Below are 23,906 nucleotides of genomic sequence, written 5' to 3' on the forward strand. Positions count from 1 at the left end.
ATCCTTTGACACTAAAAAGAAAACCCAAGAAAAACAAGAAAAGTCATCAGTAACAACTAAACAATAATATTTTCCTCCTACATGTGAAGTAATTCGAGTGGGGAAGTAATGGAATTCACGGTTTTAGACTTGTGAGGTTTTATATGTTGCTTTCCCTTTTTACAATGATGACATTGATCATCTACAGAAAAATTCTGCATAGGCACACCTTCCACTAAACCATTTTTAATTATATGATTCATTTTTCGATAGTGGATATGTGCCATGTGTGCATGCCATAACATCGACTCAGCCTCGGATGCTTTTGACAACAAACATGTAGACACCATCGAAGAGTCATTAACACTCATGTCCATGACATAGGTATCATTCTTCCTTGATGCCCTCATAACTATCCAATCTTCAGGAATGTCCAAACCAAGTTTTAACACCAATGCCTCAGACTTAGTAAAGTGGACAGAGTAACCCTTATCACAGACTTGCGACATGCTCATTAAATTGTGCTAACACATATACCTATTGTTTTAATTAAGATACGTGAGATAGTTATGTAGTTATATAAAATCTATCACTCTCACTATATACAAGTATTTATGTGTTTTTCTACTTATAAATCGTTATGTGTTATTAAAATATAATTACTATTCCGTGGGTTCTGTTTGAGTATGCAGGGATTTGTGGACTCAACTGTCGCTTGGTTATGGTTATGTCAACTACGTGAATCTTCAAGATGGTTAGTTTTGTAACTGTTTGAAAAGTTGGATATCGTTTATATTGTAACTCTTAGTAGTGTCAATATTCGAGGAATTGTTAATGTTTGGTAGCTGATCTAGATGGAAATATTACCTCGTATAAGATGACTTTTAAAAAATTACTTTTACCACCGCATCTAATCAATCTTGTAAACAAAATATGGGTGTTATTAATATTGCTACGAAAGTGAAAAATATTTGCTTAGGAAACATGTCATTTGTAAGTTTGAAGTCAGATCTGTAACGAAGACAATAACCAACAACAAAAATTGCTAACCATCTTGTGTTTCACATCTAACCACTAGAATACATAATCTACCATGGATTAACTTAAACATTATACAAAATTAACACCACCTTAATTGATTTAAAACTGGCCTTTCAAAGAAAAGTTCTAAACGTAGTTCAAAGATCCATGTCCCAAGGTGGCTTGCATGTTGACTCATTTGCTTGATCCGGATCTTTATTCCATCTAAATCAAAGTCGACCACCTGAATCGGTTGTAGGTATAAGTGGTCCACCTGTACTTTTGCACTTCATATATTGCAGGTTGATAAAAGTAATGAAGAAGTTGCATTTTTGGAAACTCATCATAAAGCTTTTGATTTTATCACAATGATTTAATTTTATTTTATTGAAAAAAAAATGTTATTTGATTGAATATTGTTCGGTTTTCTGTACATAGCAGGACCCTTTTATACCCACAACTACAAGTTGAGCTTCAAAGTCTCTTTTGTTCTACAAAGAACTCGAATCTACCATTCGAAGGAGCTTAGAGATCATCTGTTCTTTCGGAATTGTTTTGTTAGTGTACTAACACCCAAGAGTTGAGTCGAAACGTAGGACGAAACCATTCACCTTGATCATACTTGGCGGAATTGGAACAAACAATTGGCTTCTACTTTATATGAAACATAACACCGTCGCAATGCGGCGGGTACTTCTTCTATTGGGTTTTTATTTGTAAGCCCCCCCCCCACCCCACCCCGGCCGCAACGCGGTGGGGGTTAAACCTAGTTATGATAAATGACTAAAGAATTTAGGGGCTCTTTGTTTCGACTTTTAACGGGCTCCTAATGGTTCAAACCTCTTACTGGTTCAACACTTAATGGTTCTGACTGTTTGTTTATACCGAGTCTGAATGATTAAGACCTCTTATATGAATTGGTCAGACATTTATCTCTGAATGGTTAAACTTTATACTGATTCTTAATGGTTCAGACATATTACTGATTTAACACTTAATGGTTCAGGTTTACAAACATTTACAAAAACCTAATGAGTAGGGATGGCAATCAAACCCGAACCCGATGGGTAAACCCGAAACCCGACACATTTGGGACGGGTTTGGGGTCGGTTAATAGGGTTTGGGACGGGTTTGGGAATAGTTTTTATTTTTTCGCGGGTTTGGGACGGGTTTGGGATTTAGTAATATACCCGTTTACCCGACCCAATTACCCGATAAAGTGTTTACCCGATATAGTCTCTTTTATATTATTAAATGTGTCTATATATGATACATCTATTTTTTACACATATAGGTATTCTATTTCGTATACATTGTAGTTATTTAATATATATTTTTATAATGACAATACATAATGTAACAGGTTAGTAGTTACCCGATAAATACCTAATGGGTTTTGAGATGAGTATACCCAACGAGTAATCTTTTAAAATTAACGGGTTTACCCGAAACCCGCGGGTATACCCGATACCCGATGGGTATTTACCCGCTAGAAACCCGACGGGTTTTGGAACGGGTTTGGGACAAGCTTATCTGACCTGAACGATCGGACATTTCTGTTACTTATTGCCTTTTATTATAATATTTATTATTATTATTGCGTACTAACCCATGAAGGCTAGCGCGTTGTAGTTTACACTACACTATGTTGTGGGCTTGTAGAGACAACCCTTAACTGGGCCTGGCCCATTGAGGTTAGGGTTGCCCATATCTCCTATATAAGGTGGTCTTCACCTCATTATTAGGGTAAGAGATATGGGGCAAACACACTTTTTGTAGCTGGAAATAGGGGATTCTTCCCCTACCAGCCGTCTCTACATCCCCACTTTTCTCTCTTTTCCATGACAGATCTAGGTTGAAGAGGAAGAACAAGATGTGATTCTCCATCTCTCAGAGAAAGCAGTTCCAATCATCCCAGAGGTGATTCCGTGTTTCTACATTGGCGCCCATCGTATCAAAATCTAGATCCAAAAAGAATCACAACTCGTTTTCTTCTCTACTTCATCTTTCAGATCTGTTTTCCTATGAGTTTTACAAGCAGTTCTCGATCAAAAACTTCAGATCTGAGTTTTCTTTTAAGTGTTATGTGGGTTTTCTTATATACTTTTAGATATGTGCTCACCCATAGCTTTAAACAAGAATATTAATCGAAATCCTCCATATTTTTGCACATTAAAATTTTTTCATCAAGATTCCTAGATCTAATACTTCTAAGGGTTGAGAACCCCTCTTTTTCGCTTAAAAATCCTGATTCATGATTTATTGTTTTCACACCTTGTCGCATCTGTTTCTTTCAATTATCTAATACAATATGCACTATTCTCGAACATGAAAGGAAATCGTGCAACATCTTTTTTTTAAAGAAGAAAGTGTACAAATTGGTACTATTATTATTGCACAAGGTATAACCCCTAGTGCTTCATTGTGGGAGACACACTCTAACATGGCAGGAAAAAGGGTGTACTAGATGTCCCCATCTTTACACCTATATAAGGAGGTCTTCACCTCATTATTAGGGTAAGAGATATGGGGCAAACACACTTTTTGTAGCATCTGATGTCTGGTCAGCACCGTCCATCCTTATGAGGGATATCATCGGGATCTCTCTAGTCCAGTTACTAAAGTTATGCCCTTCGTCGAACAACTCTTTAACCTATGCTCATTTTCCGATACACAACTCCACTAGAGTTACACCAAATGCATAGACATCCATTTGAGCATTCGCATGCCCGGTCCCTGTAGTGACAAAAATAGATAGAATTAAATTCAAAAGCGGTACAAAGAAAAGAGGATGTCTTGGTTTTAAAAAGCGTGAAGCGCACAAAAGTAAGATAACTATCGTGTATTTTCTATTTGCGGTCAGTAATCACCTTCGTATTCAAGTGCCAAATATCGTGACTCAACTAAACTATTGCCATCGGGTGCGCTTTCCACCAATGCATACACCACTACCTTTGCTCTCATACCCTCACGTATAACAAGGATGTTGGAGGCCTTCAAATCGCCGTGAACATAATCTCCGTGGCCCGATTTAGATTATCAACCCTAAGTCCGGCAACACCCCGCGGCATAATAGCAATATCACTAAGATCCTGTCCTAAACTCTCATTTCTGTCATCAAGAACGACAACCAAATTGAACCATTGAGGGTTATGATCAAAACAAAACCAGACTAGTAGTGAGGTTACCCCACCAATGACAGTTGCTTCAATCACGATAGCGAAAATCGAAAGATAGAAATGAGACGGTCGTTGACAAAAGGGAAGTCGAGTGGGAAACGACGACGCCATCGCCGGAGTAAATGGAGAGTAGTATCAGTAAAGATGTTAGTCGGAAAAGAAGGTGGGGAGGCATGGTGAGCGATTTCTTGGGGGTCAAGATCTTTCGGTTGACGGTTGAGTTTGGCAACGAATCGTTAAGTAGTATCTTTGAATTTGACTTGTTTGTTGCAAGTTATGGTATGTTCATTAATTAAATAGCATGATTAATTAAATAGCTGATGAGATTTTTTGTAATTAAATTTAAAAAGAGGGATTCTTGATTATTTATTTTATATCCTTCATTTTCCTCAATCTCTTCTTAGAAACACGTCACATCCTCTCTTGTAATCGATCTCCTGATCTTCACTTGTGCTTCAATTGATTTTGAAATTATTATTTAAGTCAAAGGTATTGTTTAGAGGGTGTTTGGAAATTGCTTATCGACTAATTAGCTTTTTCAAAAGACCATTAAGTTAAAAAAAGTGTTTGGCACCGATAAAAGTGGTTTTTATTTTGGCTTCTTTGAAAAAAAAAAGAGTGGTAAAAATTTGTTTTCCAAAAGCCTCAGAACCACCACCTGACTTTTTAAATAGCTTTTTGAACATAAAATTGCTTTTTATTTTAGCTTTTTGAAAAATGGGAAAAAAGTTGTTTTCTAAAAGCCATAAAAAACTAACTTTCTAAATACGTAATACTTCGATAGGCAACCCTGAAACGTCTTTCTTCAACTTTCAACTTTCAACTGAAGTTGGTAAGTGTGAACCTCGTCGTTGGTTAGTGGTGTCTAAATACCTGATGACGGATTCTCCAACAACACACACTGGTCAAGCCTAGTTCATGCCAATGGACCCATAGTTTCACCATCACACGCAAACCCTTTACCACCTATATTTATCTCTGAATAATAAACATTTTGAATAATGCCTAGTACTTTTCTACCAACGCCTTTAGCCTCAGAGAGAATCCCATCCTTATAGAAAAAAGGTAACTAAACAACGCACAACAATAGTTACTAACGCATTTGACTTTAGAGATTCAAACCCCCATAAGTGAAGAATATAAGGACACATGCACTATAACCACAAAGCCAAACACCACAGAAGGAACCAAGAAACAAACACACTGAATATGGAAATTCGACAACCATTACACGCACGCATTGTTAAATACGCAGAGTGATAAACCTAAAAACGTACATAAAGCTAAACCAATATCTATAGCCTAGAAGCCTTAGGTTACATGCTCTTTAAATGTTGTTTGCGAACGACTATAACAAAAGCGCTGGCAAATAGAAAACGTACCACTTAATAAGATACCACGCAAGAAAACACTAAAACCAAATATAAAAAAGAAACTCTATACAATTTAATTAGGCAAAAAAGAAAAAAAAAACAAACAAAATTAAAGAACACTAACCTTATGAGCCAGATATATAAAACGTTTACTAAGAGTCACGTGTGCCTCTTCGCCTACAAAATTCATAGTTAATTATATGTTAAAACAATAAAGATATGTAATGAATAAAACAATAAGAAGTACACATCCACAGTGAATGTTTGAATCTGAAATACGTACTCAAGTTAGCAGTCAATAAGGTGGGACACATACTTCTGCGTAAGATGTAACAACATATTGCATAAAAGAAAAACTAATTGTATTATGTTATACATCAATGTAGGTCCAACGAAAACAAAAGGCTTATCAACCATCTAAAGTAAAGAGTCTAATCAAGAATGCTTAACATCAAGCATGACATTTAACTTAAACACACATAATAAATAAAATAATGTTATCTAACATATCATACCTATATGTATATGTAAGACCCTTGATTTATACTATTTACATATAAACATCGACTATAATTGTGTATTTACGATTACATATACATTTGAAAATACGATTTTATTAAAACATTTTAAAATTTAAAACATTTCAACATCGTATATTTATATCATCGTTTAAAACGTGGCGACGAAACTTAATGTGAAAGCTTGAATCTTGATCGTGTTCGGTTCTTTGTTGAGCTTGATCGCCCATCGGTACCTTACATTATACCTACATTTCATAAAATATGAAATGAGTTAGTTATATGGCGTTTAAAACGGGTCTAAACGAGTTCGCAATACAAAATAAACATCACAGCAGCTTTTGCTAGTTTAAGTACCCGCCGCGTGCCACGACGGGATCTAAAACACCTGTCGCGTGCAACGACAGCTGTCGCGGGCCGCGACCACAAGGATTATGGCCATCGCGTGACGCGAGGCCCTTGTTTTGAAAGAAGGTTTTGATTCAGTTACTGCATATTTCCAGCCAAACTAACATTCACAAAAATGATCATAACTCTCTGAATTTTTATCCGTTTTACGTCCCGTTTCTTCCTACATGATCGTAATTCAATTTTCCATCATATGGAGTCAAAATCTGACATCCGGATTAACAACTTTCTAGGTTTTTAAGCCCTCATCTTTATATCCTTTTACAAAACTTTTGACCCGTTCATGATTTTATCAAACAAACATGTTTTTTACCTCCAAATTCTCATGAACATCATATTTTAAATGTTCCTATTACACAAGCTTCTAAACAATTCCAACTTGTCACCCGAAACGACTCAAAACTCCACCCATATCCTAATCCAATCATCCTACAGTAATCCTTTCTGATGTGGACCAGATTACTTAAACACCAAAGGATGACCCACAGTGCGTCTTAATTCATAGGACGATTAACCAAACGTACCCGTATCTAGGGCCAAAAAAAACATCATTCGTCACCTGCATTAATGACCAAAAAAAACGCAATTGTAACTTCACCTCATCCGACAACTACGCAATTTAATATCAATCGAACACTGCATAATAAAACATCATTCGTCACCTGCATTATGTAACATCGTTCGTAAACCACACAAATAATAATCATTTACCCACCATTTAACTAGCGTACGACACATAAGCACATAAGGTGGGAACCTAACACATTAGTTGTTGCATGTAGGTCCCTTAATCCTATGGATCTTGACAGAATTGTCTATCTAATCCAGAGTGCGGAATCCTCCGGATCAAATTATCACAGAAAGGTGTAGAAGTAGAAATCACTAAAAACTGATCTTTATTGATTATCAAACTGATTACAATCAATCAAGATCCCTAACAATCACCAAATTCGTCGAAGCCCTATAACTCTCACAAATTCTCTCTCAATCTCTCTATAGACTGATTCTCTAGTGATTATGGTGATTAACCTAAACCCTAATGCAAAGCCTTGTTTATATAACACAAGTTTGCAACACGGGCTAGGTTAAAGCATATGGGCTGCGAATTGGACAATCCCAATTCGCCTACCATTCCCCCAATGTGGGTTTGGTTTGGCCCAAGCATAATTTACGAACTATTACAAAGCTAAACCTGCTAACCGTTTATCATTTCACTAATTACAAGATATCCAAAGACCCAAATCTAAAAGTTGTTGTCACAAACATGCACCAACATACTCTTCCTTGACAATAGCTTCATAAGATAACTTTGTCTTCAGTCTTCTTGCATTCTTCATGTAATCTTTTTGTAGTCTTTGGTCTTTAAGTAGCTTCAGCTTCAATAGCTTTTGTCAGCAACAGACTCCCCCTAAGCTGATGCATCCAATCACCAGATATTCAAAATTATTAGCACTTGAGTAAACTCTAGTTCAGCATTTGCATAGCAATCTTCAAACTCTTCAAACGTTGTCTGCAATGTAGTAAGGAGGTTTCTACCATGCATCCAATCAGACTCCTCTTTACTCAACTCATTAATTTACTTAACTTTGCTTCACAGGAACAAATTGCTACTATCTGTATACAAAACAAACATCTCGAGAAACCATAAGAATGTTTCAACACAGTTTAACAAATCATTATTAATCAAGAGATGTGAAAACTATATTACAGATTAAGCAATTATCAACTCAACACCAACACTCAAAACTTTCCAACATACTAAAACCTACAAGGTTAAAAATTTGAACTCATATTCTAACACCAGCTCCCCCTTTCGGTAACAATTCTTCCATGAACAACCATTTTTTCGTACATTAAGAATTCTAAAGAAAAAGGAAAATATTTTTGGGTTCTTATATTTTATGAAAGCAAATTAAATGAACAAAGAAAATAAACACTCTGTTTTTGTTAGAATCACTAGTTAAGAAGATCATACCAGCCAACTCAAAATGTTTCACACTTACAGTCAATTCTTTAAGTTAATTTTCGTGAAACGCAGTTCAAGGTGATCACCAGTATTGTTTATCCACTTAAACAAAACAGACAAACATTTCAAGTACTTTTACCGGGTGATACGATTAAGGTAATATTATACTGATGTACTAGCGTGTCCCACTTCAGGACATACCCCCGCGATCAAGGTATGCACAAAGATTCCTCGTAGCAGCTGAGTATACCAAATTCATCCTTTTTGTTTTACAAGGTTAGATAATTGGTGATCATGTCAGTACTTTCGTACAGCAAAGGGACCAATATCCTACGAGGGTAAGGTAAATACCAAATGGTACGATTTATGCATTTTGCACATTTGAATGACTCTCTAAGAATGCTTCTTCAATTTCTGGTTGTTTAGCATTTTAGCTCTTTTAAGATATCTTGGTTGTGCCTAAGTCAGCATATATCTAGATGTAGCAAAAGGATAACCATGATATCCCGGATGAAATAACAGTATAAAGACCTAAAACCTCAGATTTTGGCAATCTATCAACGCAAGATTTAAGGTTATAAAACCATACGCCACTTATATGTTACCCACTGATACACAGTTCATTATGTTTATATTACCTTAGTAATTTGATTATTTCATGTTTCTTGCCTACTGGTACATCAGATGATGAAGCTGCCATCACACTTATGCAATTTCAATGCTAGTTCCAGTGTGACAGTCTAACCCGCTGATGTACTATCATTTCTTCTTTTTCGCACAGTGGTAAATCATTTTTGATTTTTTATATTTTTATATTTTTATGTTTTTCTATATTTTTTTTATTTTTTATTTTTAGGAAAGCACTAAAAATATTTACAAAATTCTTATGAAAAACTGGTTATTCGGGATTCCTCAACCTGCTGAATTAGACTAGATGTTCAAAACGAGCCCTATCAAAAGCTTTTGTGTAAAGATCTGCCAGGTTATCTAGTGTGTCAACTCGATGCAACTCAATCAGTTTCTTTTCAACACAATCCCGTATAAAATGATGATGAATGTCAATATGTTTTGTGCGACTATGTTTTACAGGATTATTTGTTATGGAAATTGTGGCATTCTTGTCTATCATAATAGGAGTACGAGTGAAATTCAAACTATAGTCACGCATCTGTTGTTGTTTCTACTGAACCTGAGAGCAACAACTACCCGCAACAATGTATTCAGCTTCACACGAAGACGTAGACACACAAGCTTGTTTCTTGCACTACCATGACATAAGTCTTCCCCCTAAGAACTGACAAGCACATGTGGTAGATTTTATGGTTGACTTACATCCTCTGAAATCTGAATCAGTGTATGCAATAAACTCCAAGTAACTATCAGCAGGGTACCATAACCCAAACTTAGGTTTTCCCTTCAAGTAACGAAGAATTCGCTTCACCGCCTTCATATGCGAGTCCTTTGGATTTGCTTGACATCTGGCACAAAGACATACGACGAACATAATCTCTGGTCTTGAGGCAGTAAGATACATCAACGATCCAATCATGGCCCTATTTTGAGTTGGATCAACATTGTCCACACTCTCAGCATCTAGACCAATATTGTGATTTTCACAGATGGGTGTATTAAAAGTTGCGCAATCCTCCATTTTGAAACTAGTCAAAACTAGTCAAAATGTCATACACATACTTCGTCTAATGAATAAAGATCCCATCCTTCTTTTGTTCAACTTGCAACCCCAAGAAGAATGAAAACTCACCCATTGCACTCATCTCAAACTTACTCTTCATTACCACCTTAATTTCATGACGCATGCTCTCATCAGATGAACCAAAAATAATGTCATCCACGTATAACTGTACCAACAGAAAATCTTCCTTATTCCTCTTAATGAAAAGTGTATTGTCGATCTGACCCCTTTCAAAGCCATTTGCCAAAAGATTAGTCGACAGTGTCTCGTACCACACCCTGGGTGCTTGATGTAACCCATACAACACCTTATCCAATCTATACACTCGATCTGGATAGTCTGGATCAGTAAACCCATCTGGTTGTGAGACATACACCAGTTCTTTGACTTTCCCGTAAAGAAAGGCACTCTTCACATCAAGCTGATAAACCTTGAAACCCTTAAAAGATGCAAAGAAACAACCGAATTGCTTCCAACCTTGCAACGTGTGTAAACACTTCATTATAATCTATCCCTTCTTGCTGATTGAAACCTTTTACCACTAACCGAGCCTTGTTTCTTGTCACGATCCTCGGTCATATTTCTTACACTTGAACACCCACTTGGTGCCAATTTCTTTCTCTTCCTCTAGTAAATCAACTAACTCCCAGACTTTCAACTTCTCAGACTGAGCTAATTCCTCCTGCATAGCTTCTACCCATGAATTATCCTTCCGAGCCATGTGAATATTTTTCGGCTTCTCTTTTGAGAAATAAAATAGTTATGCAAGCACTCGTTGATAATACCAGTCTTCTCAATCGTAGCATACAAGCATAACCCTTCTGCTATACTTCTCCTTGTCTGAACACCTACATTCGGATCACCTAGCATGTTCTCAACCGAATGATCTCTGTTTGCTTGTGTAGTAGCAATGGTGTCAACTTCCAAGTTGGTTTCTAGATTTGATCCGTTCCCCCTTGACTATTATGAGTAGCAAACAGATTAGTAAAGTCCTCCCCCTCAATAGGTTCAGACTCGCTATCACTCGAATCCACTACTTCTGCATTTGCATTTGAGGAAGTTCCTTCCACATCCGCAATTGGAACACTTGATCTCAGACCGAAATTACTATCATCTCTATCCCTAGTCAAGTTATGGATTACCTCCAAATCATCTGCATCAGAAAACCCAGGAATTTTAAAAGACTCAAAGAATAAATACGTAATCATATACCTTGGCTGGACCTGGGCTGGACTGTTTGGGCGAATACGTTATAATTTTGATTTTAAAAACCGTTTCTATTTTACCATTAGTTTTATTAGAAACTCTCTTGTTTGGTGAACCGTCTACATAACTTAGGAAAAATCCTTCGTCAGCAACTTCACTAAATTTTGATTAGTTTTTATTACTAATTATTGTGCATGGTAGCCCAAATGGTTCAAACCCTTCTAAATTTGGTTTACGATTTCTTAAAAGTTCATAACATGTTTTGTTATGTCGTTTAATCGTCAAAACCCTATTTAGAACATAGCAAGTTGTATTCACCGCATCTGCCCAAAGGAGGACAGGAAGCTTAGAATAAGAAAGCATGGTCCTAGCAGCTTCAATTAAAGTCTTGTTTTTCCGTTCTGCCACTCCATTCTGTTGCGGTGTGTATGGAGCATTGAATTGATGTTCTATCCCCTTGCGAAGACAGTACATATCCAACAACCGATTTTTGAACTTCATGCCATTGTCGATTCTAATGCGCTTAATCCTTGTCTCAAGTAGATTCTCCAACTTTATAAAAAGATTGATCAACATTTCTACTGTTTTATCCTTTGACACTAAAAAGAAAACCCAAGAAAAACAAGAAAAGTCATCAGTAACAACTAAACAATAATATTTTCCTCCTACTCCTTACATTCACTGGACCAAACAAATCCATGTGAAGTAATTCGAGTGGGGAAGTAATGGAATTCACGGTTTTAGACTTGTGAGGTTTTATATGTTGCTTTCCCTTTTTACAATGATGACACTGATCATCTACAGAAAAATTCTGCATAGGCACACCTTCCACTAAACCATTTTTAATTATATGATTCATTTTTCGATAGTGGATATGTGCCATGTGTGCATGCCATAACATCGACCCAGCCTCGGATGCTTTTGACAACAAACATGTAGACACCATCGAAGAGTCATTAACACTCATGTCCATGACATAGGCATCATTCTTCCTTGATGCCCTCATAACTATCCAATCTTCAGGAATGTCCAAACCAAGTTTTAACACCAATGCCTCAGACTTAGTAAAGTGGACAGAGTAACCCTTATCACAGACTTGCGACATGCTCATTAAATTGTGCTAACACATATACCTGTTGTTTTAATTAAGATACGTGAGATAGTTATGTAGTTATATAAAATCTATCACTCTCACTATATACAAGTATTTATGTGTTTTTCTACTTATAAATTGTTGTGTTATTAAAATATAATTACTATTCCGTGGGTTCTGTTTGAGTATGCAGGGATTTGTGGACTCAACTGTCGCTTGGTTATGGTTATGTCAACTACGTGAATCTTCAAGATGGTTAGTTTTGTAACTGTTTGAAAAGTTGGATATCGTTTATATTGTAACTCTTAGTAGTGTCAATATTCGAGGAATTGTTAATGTTTGGTAGCTGATCTAGATGGAAATATTACCTCGTATAAGATGACTTTTAAAAAATTACTTTTACCACCGCATCTAATCAATCTTGTAAACAAAATATGGGTGTTATTAATATTGCTACGAAAGTGAAAAATATTTGCTTAGGAAACATGTCATTTGTAAGTTTGAAGTCAGATCTGTAACGAAGACAATAACCAACAACAAAAATTGCTAACCATCTTGTGTTTCACATATAACCACTAGAATACATAACCTACCATGGATTAACTTAAACATTATACAAAATTAACACCACCTTAATTGATTTAAAACAGGCCTTTCAAAGAAACGTTCTAAACGAAGTTCAAAGATCCATGTCCCAAGGTGGCTTACATGTTGACTCATTTGCTTGATCCGGTCTTTATTCCATCTAATTCAAAGTCGACCACCTGAATCGGTTGTAGGTATAAGTGGTCCACCTGTACTTTTGCACTTCATATATTGCAGGTTGATAAAAGTAATGAAGAAGTTGCATTTTTGGAAACTCTTCATAAAGCTTTTGATTTTATCACAATGATTTAATTTTATTTTATTGAAAAATAAATGTTATTTGATTGAATATTGTTCGGTTTTCTGTACATAGGAGGACCCTTTTATACCCACAACTACAAGTTGAGCTTCAAAGTCTCTTTTGTTCTATAAAGAACTCGAATCTACCATTCGAAGGAGCTTAAAGATCATCTGTTCTTTCGGAATTGTTTTGTTAGTGTACTAACACCCAAGAGTTGAGTCGAAACGTAGGACGAAACCATTCACCTTGATCATACTTGGCGGAATTGGAACAAACAATTGGCTTCTACTTTATATGAAACCGAACACCGTCGCAACGCGGCGGGTACTTCTTCTATTGGTTTTTTATTTGTAAGCCCCCCCCCCCCCGGCCGCAACGCGGTGGGGGTTAAACCTAGTTATGATAAATGACTAAAGAATTTAGGGGCTCTTTGTTTCGACTTTTAACGGGCTCCTAATGGTTCAAACCTCTTACTGGTTCAATTAATGGTTCAGACTGTTTGTTTATACCGAGTCTGTCTGAATGATTAAGACCTCTTATATGAATTGGTCAGATAGGGGGGGTGTAGAAAGTAGCACCCATGATATATATTATATATAGATTACGATAAACCTGTCAAACGGGAAAAAATAGACGCGGGTTCATCGTAACGCACGATTCCTAGATCAACTTAGTTATTTACTATGTTTTACGTTTTGGTTTAATTTCTTCGCATTAACACGCCGCAACTTCAGTGTCGGTGGTCGCTGGCGGTAGTGTGGCATTAGTGCTCGTCCCCGTCGCAACACGGCGATGATTAACACTAGTTATTACCAATTTTTATGCAAATTTCACAAACGACGATAAACGAATATAAAATTAAAAGGTGAACGTGCATTACATGACATATACAATCATTATTATAAAAAAGTTCCCCTAATACAAATATAAAAAGTTGATACATGAGTAAAGTATACGTTATTTTCCCATAAACGTCTCATATGCCATGATTAAACCAAGAAAAGGACATAGTATACTCAGGGTACAATATTCAACAACTTTTGTGTCCTGTTCCATTCCAAGCAGCCACACTATCTTCTGCAAAGACTTTCCACAGTCTTCTCCGTACCCTCTTCATTATCTCCCCCAAATCTTCTTTCTTTAACCCTTTTCTTACTGTTTCTTGATCTTCACACAACACATGGATGCCAAAGATCAGATCACACACACACCCCCTTCAGGTTCCTCATCTTTCCACTCAAATAATCCACTTTCCCACATGGGTTTTCTCAGATTCAACTCGCCATTGTTGATTTAGAACATTAATGGTGGTTCTTGACTTTAAAGTTGACTTTTTTATTGTGGGTTTGTTGGTTTCTTGATGTTTGCAGGGGTTCACTTGTGTCATAGATGTGGGTGGCCTTTTCCTAACCCACACCCAAGTGCTAAACACCGGCGAGCACATAAGAAGATCTGTGGAACCATTGATGGTTATACTAGTTTGATTGGTTCAGAAGTGGGTTCAGATGATGATAAAGAAAAGACCCCTAGTGAGATTTCATGTTTTGATTTTTTTTTTCTTTTTTTTTGCAATTTTTTGCTGTTAATTTTTTTTTTTTTTTTTTTTTTTGTTAATTGGGTAAAGTTTGTTTGGTTTAAGGTCCCAAGATTGTGGAGAAGGTAGGTGGGATGAGGGTGAGTTTTAGTAGATCTGAAGATGAGGTGTTTTCAGATGCAGTTACTGAATTTCCAGATAGTGGATCTGCAAGCAAAACTCTGGATAGGGATTTGTTTTTTTCGTTTAAAGACGCCGAAAATGACGGTGAGTGTTTGTTATTCAGTTTTTATTTTAAGATTATAGGGTGTTTGGCATTGTGTTTTCAGGTTGCATATGATCAGGGTATGGTGTTTGGGTATGGTAAAACTGATTTTGATTATTTAGTTATTTACGTATTAAATCGTTCAATAATTAGAATTGTCAAACACTCAACTACCCAGGGCTGGCAATTGGGTACCTGTTAAGACACGATTAGACCTGTTTGACTGAAAAACACACCCTTTGACTTTTTTAATTTTTAAAATAATTAAAATTACAATGTTAGGATCTATCATTTATTCATCTTTGTACATAAAACATAAAATTGTTTTATGAACATGAGGTAGAAAGTAGTTAAACGAGTCGTAATCATGTTTGAAACTTATGTTGTGCGCGCCGTCAGAAACCTGTTAAACCTGTTAAGACACGATTTGCCAACTACTGATTATTTGATCATCACAATTCACAACGTCAGAAAGCACACTAATATATTATACACTAGCTTCCTTGGCTCTTTTTAGCTGCAACAAAATATACGATTGTGATCGTTTCATATTACATATTCACTTTTAAAAACACAATGCCAAAAACCTCCCTTACTGTAAAGTTTTAAACATAATTTACATTTCAATTCTTTATACGAGTTTTTTTTTTTTTTTATTTATAGGTGCTAATGAGTTCTTAAATGATCCAATAGAGATCAGCAAAGTCGATGCCAGCGTTGAAGTTTCTGAAAAGATTAACACCCATGTAGAGAAATCTGAAGAAACTGAGATAGCAACTGTGGGTGATTCATCTGAGTCAAACCATGAGTTGACCGACACTGGTTTGGTCAAAGATGGAGTCATGGGACACGCACCTGAGCCAGGTCACATTTCCCATTCACAAGAGACTAAATCTATTGATGTCGTGGAGGCAGAGGAGGAAAAAGGTCAAGAAAGTCAAACCTCTGAAAGTAGTACCAAAGAAGCTATAGATTCAGAGTTGACCAAAACACCCCCTGAAGTTTCTGCAATTGTCGGTGGATACCATGATAACGTTAAGCAGGAGATCAAATCTGATTACGTACACGTTTCAGAAGTTGTTAACGATTATAAAACTGTTGAAGAAACCAATATCGAAAAGTTTGGTTTGGAATATGAAGTTTCTTCAGAAGTTGTTAAAGAATCTGAAACCGATCGTTTAGAGGAAGTTGCTGAAGAAATTATGGATAAAAAATCCGAATCTGATCATAAACAAGATCCAGAAGTGGCCAAAGAACCTGCAAGTGTTCAAAACGTTTCGGTTTTGATTGAAAAGGAGAATTCTGGTGCACCAAATGTACAGATTCAGGAAGTTTTCGACGAACCCGTTGCGGTTATAACTGAAAAAAAGGATCTTGAAGCACACAAGTTGGAAAAAAGCTCGATACAACAGATTCAAGAAGTTGTGAGGGAACCCGACACAGTTTTGACTGAAAAAGAGGATCTTGCTGGACCCCACTTGGAAAAAGAATTAAAAGAACACACCCATAAAGTTTTCGAGAACCCCGTATCTGTTTTGACTGAAAAACAGGATCTTGGTGTACCAGATTTGGAAAAAAACTCAAAAGAACAGATTCAAGAAGTTGTTAAGCAACCCGACACAATTTTAACCGAAAAAGAGGATCTTGGTGGACCCCACTTGGAAGAACAATCAAACAAACACAACCATGAAGTCGTAGAAAAACCGGATCCAGTACTGACCGAAACTCAGTATATGGGTCCACCCAAACCGGAAAAATGTTCAAAAGAACATGTTGAAGAGCCCGATTTAGTTTTGACCAAAAAGGAGGATCTTGGTGCACTTAAGTCGGAAACATGCTCAAAAGTAGATGATAATAGCAGTGTTGTTGCTGATGTCAGCATTGATAATTCTGTTGTCAATGGCAAGAATGCATCTGATGTTGTTCGTGTGCCTATAGAAGAAGCTAAGATTAAAAATCAAGATTCTGGTGCAGCTTTATCAGCAGTTTCAAGTGGCCGCAGTAGTTTGGAGGGAAATTGGGGCTCGGTTTCAGGTACATTTGCTGACTCTCATTGTTTCGGTGGTAAATGGGAGAAGCACTTTTTGTCCAAAAATTTGGTGTCGATCATGATTTTAAAAGTTATTTATTTAAATAAAATAATAATAATTTATAAGGGTTTTATAATGCTAAAAAGAACCTTTTTGTTGAGTTTCTAAAATGCCAAAAAGACCTTTCCATTGAGTTTTTAAAAAATAATCATGTGAAAAAGACCTTATTAAAGTTAAAAGACTTATGTGCCAAGTTTTAATATTTTAAGGGATTTAATTATTGTTAGATCATGATCTGATCTTGATTGACTTGAATTAGTGAATTAACAACTACAAGTTGCCTAACATTGTTAAAATAAAATAAAAGAGCACAGGGACAAACTCGCTAAAACGAGCTATAAGAGTTAATATTATGAAATCTTTTGACTTCGATAACTTACTATTTTAATTAACATCATTAACAACTTAACTATAAGTCAGAGTATACTATTGCTAGTTTGCTACCATATACTTTTATGACATTGATTGGAGTATCATCTTACGATCTTGAGAACTTTAATGTGCGGATGCAATTAAAGTTGATACGTTTTCTACCAAATTTGCTTTTAAAATAAAAAAAGTAACGCGAATCAACCCATTTGCAAGTAATCGGGTTGAAATTGCTACCTCTACACGTGACTGTGAACTTCAAATACATTTGTGTATAAATTTGTATGTTATTACAGTGCTTTCTACTGCTTCAATTGATGCTGGATCTTTACAATCGACTGAAAAGTCAAAAGTCAACTTCGGGAAGTCAAATGCAGCAACATCCGATGTTTTCGAGCCACCGTCATTCATGACACTAGTGGAAACCGAAAGCAAAGATAAGAAACCGGAATCTTCTGAGGTGCTAGACTCACAAAAACAACCAAATTCCGAAGTTTCACAAGCCGGGTGGTTCCCAACTTTGACCAAAGTCAACAATGAATCCGAAGGGAGAAAGAGAAACGAGGAAGCGATTGCAAAGGTTACAAACTGGAGCACCGGGAAACAGTCTATACCTCTAAAGAACCTGTTGGGTGAAGCCAAATCGCCAGGTGGCGCACAACCCGAGCCCGTGGTTAAGAAAGATGAAGCTGTGGTCAACCCTCCGGTCAACAATGACGTGTCATCACCACCAAAGCTGATTGATGAGAGTAAGAAAGGGAAGAAGAAGGTAAAGGGTTTAAGTTCGTGGGTACCATTTGTATGCTGTTCTTCGGTAAATGTTGTTAACTAGAAGATGATGCGAATGCAGCAACGCTTTTGGATACTTTGCTTGATCGGGTCTACATTTGTTGCTAAAACCGTTGCAAAGTCTGACGTTCCCCTTTTGTATATTTTTATATAGTAGATGGATCATGATTGTTTCTTCAAGTGATAATAGAATGGTTGATTTGTACTTAGGTTTCTGTTGCATGTGAATGTTGAATCTGTTCTGGTTGTTCTGTTTGAAACAAAGGGGGCAACTCACCCATTAACGAGCGGCACACCGCCCGCCTCGTTAATGGCTTCTTCATTAACCAAATAAGGACGGTTGTGCACACCTTCAAAATCCAGTCTCTCAAAAGAAAATGTGAACCCTTGGGATTTAAGATATCCGGTTTTGCAAACATGTGACCTGATGTTAATAACCCGTTGTTTGCAAACACACAACCGAACCCAACCCCATTGAATGAGGTAAACAACCCTTCTAATCTCTTTGATCCAAAGTACTTCACCACAATTGGAATATGATTTTGGTCTTAGTTTTAAATAACGTGCTAAACGCTAAAGTGACTCAAATCCCCAAATTCAAAATTCGATAATGAGTTACTAAAGCATCGACGAATTCAAGTTCATAACTGAAACCCTAAATCGGAAGTTGGAAGAGGTCGATTTCTCAGACCACTTGCTATTCACGGTGCTACACTGCTAAATTGTTCAAACTTCAAACCCTAATTTGGAAGCTGGAAGAGATCTCATCGTCCAGTTGCCATTAAAAGTTGGATAATTGCTTACTTGGAAGAGACACATGCCTCTTAAAGGGGATGTCGTATGTTCAAACCTAGACAAGAAGAGAATTTAATATTAATGGTGTAAAGTAGAAGAATAACATTTGTCATTCAAAAAAAGTTGGATAATTAATTTTAATGGTAGTATAATCATATTTGTGATATTAATTATTCGTGAAATTCTTGCGAATAATTCATATATGATAAAAGAAGAACTGAATGAACAGTTCTTCTTTTATATTATTATTATTATTATTAATGAATATTACTTTTGATATTATAATAAAATACATGGATGGTTCTGTTTGGTATCGGTACAAAAAGGTAAAAATTGGTATCAGTCTGGTATAGAAAACGCTAAAAGTCGATACCGAACTGATATTGAAAATCTTTTAGTTCGGGAATTTCGGTACTGCTACCCGGTACCATTTGCTCATCCTTAATCACGGGTGTCGTAGATTTTCTTCAACTTTTAATGATTTCTTTTTTTAGTTTCAACGGTGGGGGTGAGCTCGGTGCTAATCGATACCAAATCGATACTGGTACCGAAAATACCGGTTACGGTACCGGTATATGAAGGTAAAAATCGGTACCAGGAACGCCAAAAATCGATACCGAATTGGTACTTAACATCTTTCGGTTCGGGAAATTCGGTACCGGTACCCAGTATCGTTTGCTTATCTTTGACCACGGAGTTCATACGAACAACAGGGGCGTACCCACCCTAAGTCAAGGGTGGGCGGGCGCACCCCATGAAAAAATATTTTTTAGTGTTATTTTTCGCCGGAAATCCCGACCGTACCCCTTGGAATTTTTCACCCGCACCCCTTGAAAATTTTCAACCGCCCTACTTAGAAAAAAATAATTATTAACCACTTATTCACTTAATTATTTAATCCAATCAAAGCCCAATTTGCAACCCATTTTTATTAACACAAGCCCAAACCAAACCTAAAGAAATTTGAACTAAATAAAATAACCCAAACCCATCCACCCATTCCATTTCCAAATCCCGTCCCCAAAAAAACTTACAGCGACTTGACGCCACTGCTCACGACCTGGTGGCTTTTTTTACCGGAAAAACCAAAATTCCGGTTGGACCGACCCATATTACGTCAGAATTCCAATATAGAACTAGTATGGTTTATTTATTTATTTATTTATTTTGTTTTATGTGATGATTAGGAGAAAATATAGATGTGTAAGGGTTTAATCTTTTTATATTTTTATATTTTTTTTTGTTGTTCTAGACTTGTAGTTAAATGATTTTGTTGTTTTATTTATAGCTTTGTTTGTTTAAATGATTAGTTACAAGTAATCAACATTTAATATTTGGGCTTGAATGTTTAAAAATATAATTGAAAGTTACAGGCTATGGTTGAACATGATTGTTTATTTTGTTTAAGTGTTTAGTGTTATTTTATGAACTTATGGAGCAAATTATACGTGTTAGGAACAATGAGAAAGAATGTAATGAACTTATGACGTGTTTAGTATCTTTATATGATATTTTGGATATATTTCAAAAAAAAAAAAAAAAAAAAAAACCTGTAGGGCACAATTTTAAATACGTTTGTAATTTGTAATAACGTTTGACGTGTTTTTGATGATTTATAAATTTTAGTTTGATGTTCTTTTGTCTTACATGATCCGACCTGACCCGCTATGAACCGATATTTTTATACAGCTAGTAGCTAGGTGCCTAAAATCTTTGAAAATATTCTGCACCCCCAGGAAAAAGTTCCTGGGTCCACCACTGACGAACAACATCATTACCATACAACTTATTTATTGATTCTCTTTCGGTTATCTTTTAGTGTTTTTTCTACATTTTCTTTTTATCTTGTCAACGGTTACGTGCGCAACGCGCTCGTAGTGATTTCAAACCACATGTAAACACGGACTAAATAATAAAAGAAGTTCGCCGCAACACGGCGACGGTGATAAACCTAGTTTTAACCTAAATTAACAAGTTGTGACCCGTTACCCTGCTCACCAAATTTGATACTTATACAGTCTGATAATGTTATCCAGTAGGCCCAATGTCGGCTTCATCTTCTGGGTTGGGCCCAATGGCACCTTGATTAACTTGCAAACCAAATGGCCCATCACCATTCTTGTATTCATCAAAAACTCTTCTAATATTTTCAGTTACCCATTTATTCTAAAATTTCTAGTGTTACAAATCACATATATCAGCTTTACAGATGAATATTTACAAGGAACTTATCAAGGTTGGTTAGCATTAGAATTGACGATAGACACAAAAAACATCTAAGTTAAAGCAACAATAAGTTCTCATTTTTTCATTATATATCTTTTTCTTTTATTGTTTTTGTTTGATTCTTTTTATATATATGATTTCGTACATGTCTGTACTTTAACCTATGAAATTAATGATTTTTAGATACACTATGTACATAATTAATTTTTGGTGAGTTTAATAACAATATTGAGACAAATACAATGCTTAATAAAATATAGATCTAACCAATGTGGTTAGATTTGGTTTTTGTTTCTTTTGAATTTGCTCCTACAAAGATGCTAAACACATGTGACAACTATTTTAAGTATTAATCCTTGTGATTTATCTTTTCACTGTTCTCCCCCTCTATGTTCCGGACTTCATGCGAACTCGCCTGTTTTAATACTACTATGTTCTTAAGCAAACTTTATTACCAAAGATACAAACATGCTATCAACACAAACATGCTATCAACTATTGGTCATTTAAACGTGTATTAATCCCTTTGATGGGGTTGAACCAAAAAAAACATTTTTATTCAAAGGCAACGTTTAAATAGAACCAAAACCACTAGCAAGACGCTAGAGGAGCAAACACTACAACAAAACAAAGCAAAGAAAGCAACTTAAAAAGAAAAGAAAAACGATTACCAGAAATCAAAACTTCCCAATCGAGAGTTATTGAAGCCAACAATCTTAGCATGAGTCTTGAGCCAAAGCAAACCAAGGGACTTAGCTTCCCCTCACAACTCCTCTCCCCACCGCCTTCTTATGATTTAAAAGTCGGTTATTGTGAGCTTCCAAATCACCCAACAAGTTAGAACAAGAATTGATTACGAGTGTTTTTTATTCCTTTTTTTAATGCACCGAGCAAACTAAACTAAAGTTAGATGATTATATAACATTTTTCGTGTAAAAAAAAAAACTAAAAATAAAATCAACTATGATCACCCATCGTTAATTTATTAGCATAAAAAAATCTTCTAGTAATATATATAAATTTTAATGTTACATGTTTATTACAAAAAATAAATATAACATACATCGACTTGAAATGTATTCACATTTATGATCGATAATTAAAGAAGGTACATACGATATATTGCACATCTAAATTAAATGTATTCAGTATTCGATTCGGATTCGAGAAATTCGAAATCCGACTCGATTTGATTATCAAAAGTTGAATTCGATTAATCAAATTCAAATCGAATACAAATTTATGATTTTTTAATTCGGTTTGATTTAATTCAAAATTTGAATTCAGCTTAAACATATTTTTCTATTTGGGGCAAAATATAAATTACATCCATTCTTCACAACATTACCAAGCTCAAATGACAAATAATCGATGCTCCTTATTTCTAAATTTTTTTACCTAACTTATATCACTACTAGTAACCAACCTAACTTTTAAATTTTGGTCTTTTAACGTATTGATAGTTTAATAATATTGTAGATCTGTATTTTTTATGTTAAAAATAATTAGTTTGTAGTAGTTTCAAAAATAAAAGTAAAATAATTTGTTGTTTAGGGTGAAGTTGTATTAAACTGAATTCGAGATTCAAATACGAATCGAATAAATCAAATCTAATTCGATTATGAATTCAACTAAAGAATATAAAAACTCGATTCAATTAACTCAAAAAATTGTTATTATTCGATGAACACCTAAGGTTAGCCAGTTATTGAAAAAAAAAAAACTAAACAATATTACTTCCTAATTATTGAAAAAAAAACAAAAAAAACTGAACAATATTACTTCTTCTAGAAAAAAAAGAGTTAAATGTCATTTTAGGTGGTGTTTGTTTTTTTTCAAAAAGAGCTTCCTGTCTCTTCTGTCTGCACCGTGCAGACGCGGGAAGATGTCTAGCCTCAAAAGAGTGTTTTTTTTTTTGAGAAGTGCTTCCTGTCTCTCCCCAGCCTCTTCATGAGGAAGTGATAAAACCAAAGCTTCTCCAAGAAGAGCTTTACCTCTTCTTGGCACCACCTCCACCTCCACCCATGCTCCGCCCCTGCTCCGCCACCACCACCACTGCTCCGCCACCATCATCATCATCATCACCACCCCTGCTCCGCCACCACCACCTCCACTCCGCCACCACCTCCGCTGCTCCGCCACCACCACCACTGCTCCGCCATCATCATCATCATCACCACCTCCGCTGCTCCAGCCTCCACTCCGCCATCACCTCTGCTCCACCTCCACTCCGCCACCACCTCCGACATCATCATCAACATCACAAACAAAACCCCCACATCAAAACCCCCAAAACGAAAACCCTAAAATCGAAAACCCTAAATCGATCGGAAACGAACACCCCAAATCGATCAAAGTTCAGCGAGTCCGGTCGACCTCATGTTCAGCGACTCCGGCCAGGTGTGAAGGCGGAGGTGGTGACGGTCGTTTTGTTCGATTCGTTGCAGGCTCGGTGGTTGTGATGATGGCGGTGGAGGTGGTGACGGTGGTTGTGATGATGGCGGTGGTGAAGTGGTG

At 36.2% G+C, this 23,906-nt stretch overlaps 1 protein-coding gene across 2 annotated transcripts; it reads left to right on the top strand.

The window, feature by feature from the left end:
• Positions 1-14,310: 14,310 nt before the first annotated feature.
• On the top strand, positions 14,311-18,577 carry LOC110867572 (SNF2 domain-containing protein CLASSY 3). Of its 2 annotated transcripts, none has more exons than XM_022116549.2 (5): positions 14,311-14,541; positions 14,692-14,850; positions 14,961-15,122; positions 15,814-17,154; positions 17,876-18,577. In XM_022116549.2, exons 1-5 carry the CDS (start codon positions 14,502-14,504, stop codon positions 18,409-18,411), a joined length of 2,238 nt encoding a protein of 745 aa, XP_021972241.1. In that variant the 5' UTR covers positions 14,311-14,501; the 3' UTR covers positions 18,412-18,577. The 2 variants fall into 2 exon arrangements, with proteins under 2 accessions (XP_021972241.1, XP_021972240.1); XM_022116548.2 differs by having other exon boundaries at positions 14,312-14,541; positions 15,784-17,154.
• Positions 18,578-23,906: the final 5,329 nt, after the last annotated feature.

The sequence above is a fragment of the Helianthus annuus genome, chromosome 7 (genome assembly GCF_002127325.2).
Source record: "Helianthus annuus cultivar XRQ/B chromosome 7, HanXRQr2.0-SUNRISE, whole genome shotgun sequence".
Classification (NCBI taxonomy): Eukaryota; Viridiplantae; Streptophyta; class Magnoliopsida; order Asterales; family Asteraceae; genus Helianthus; species Helianthus annuus.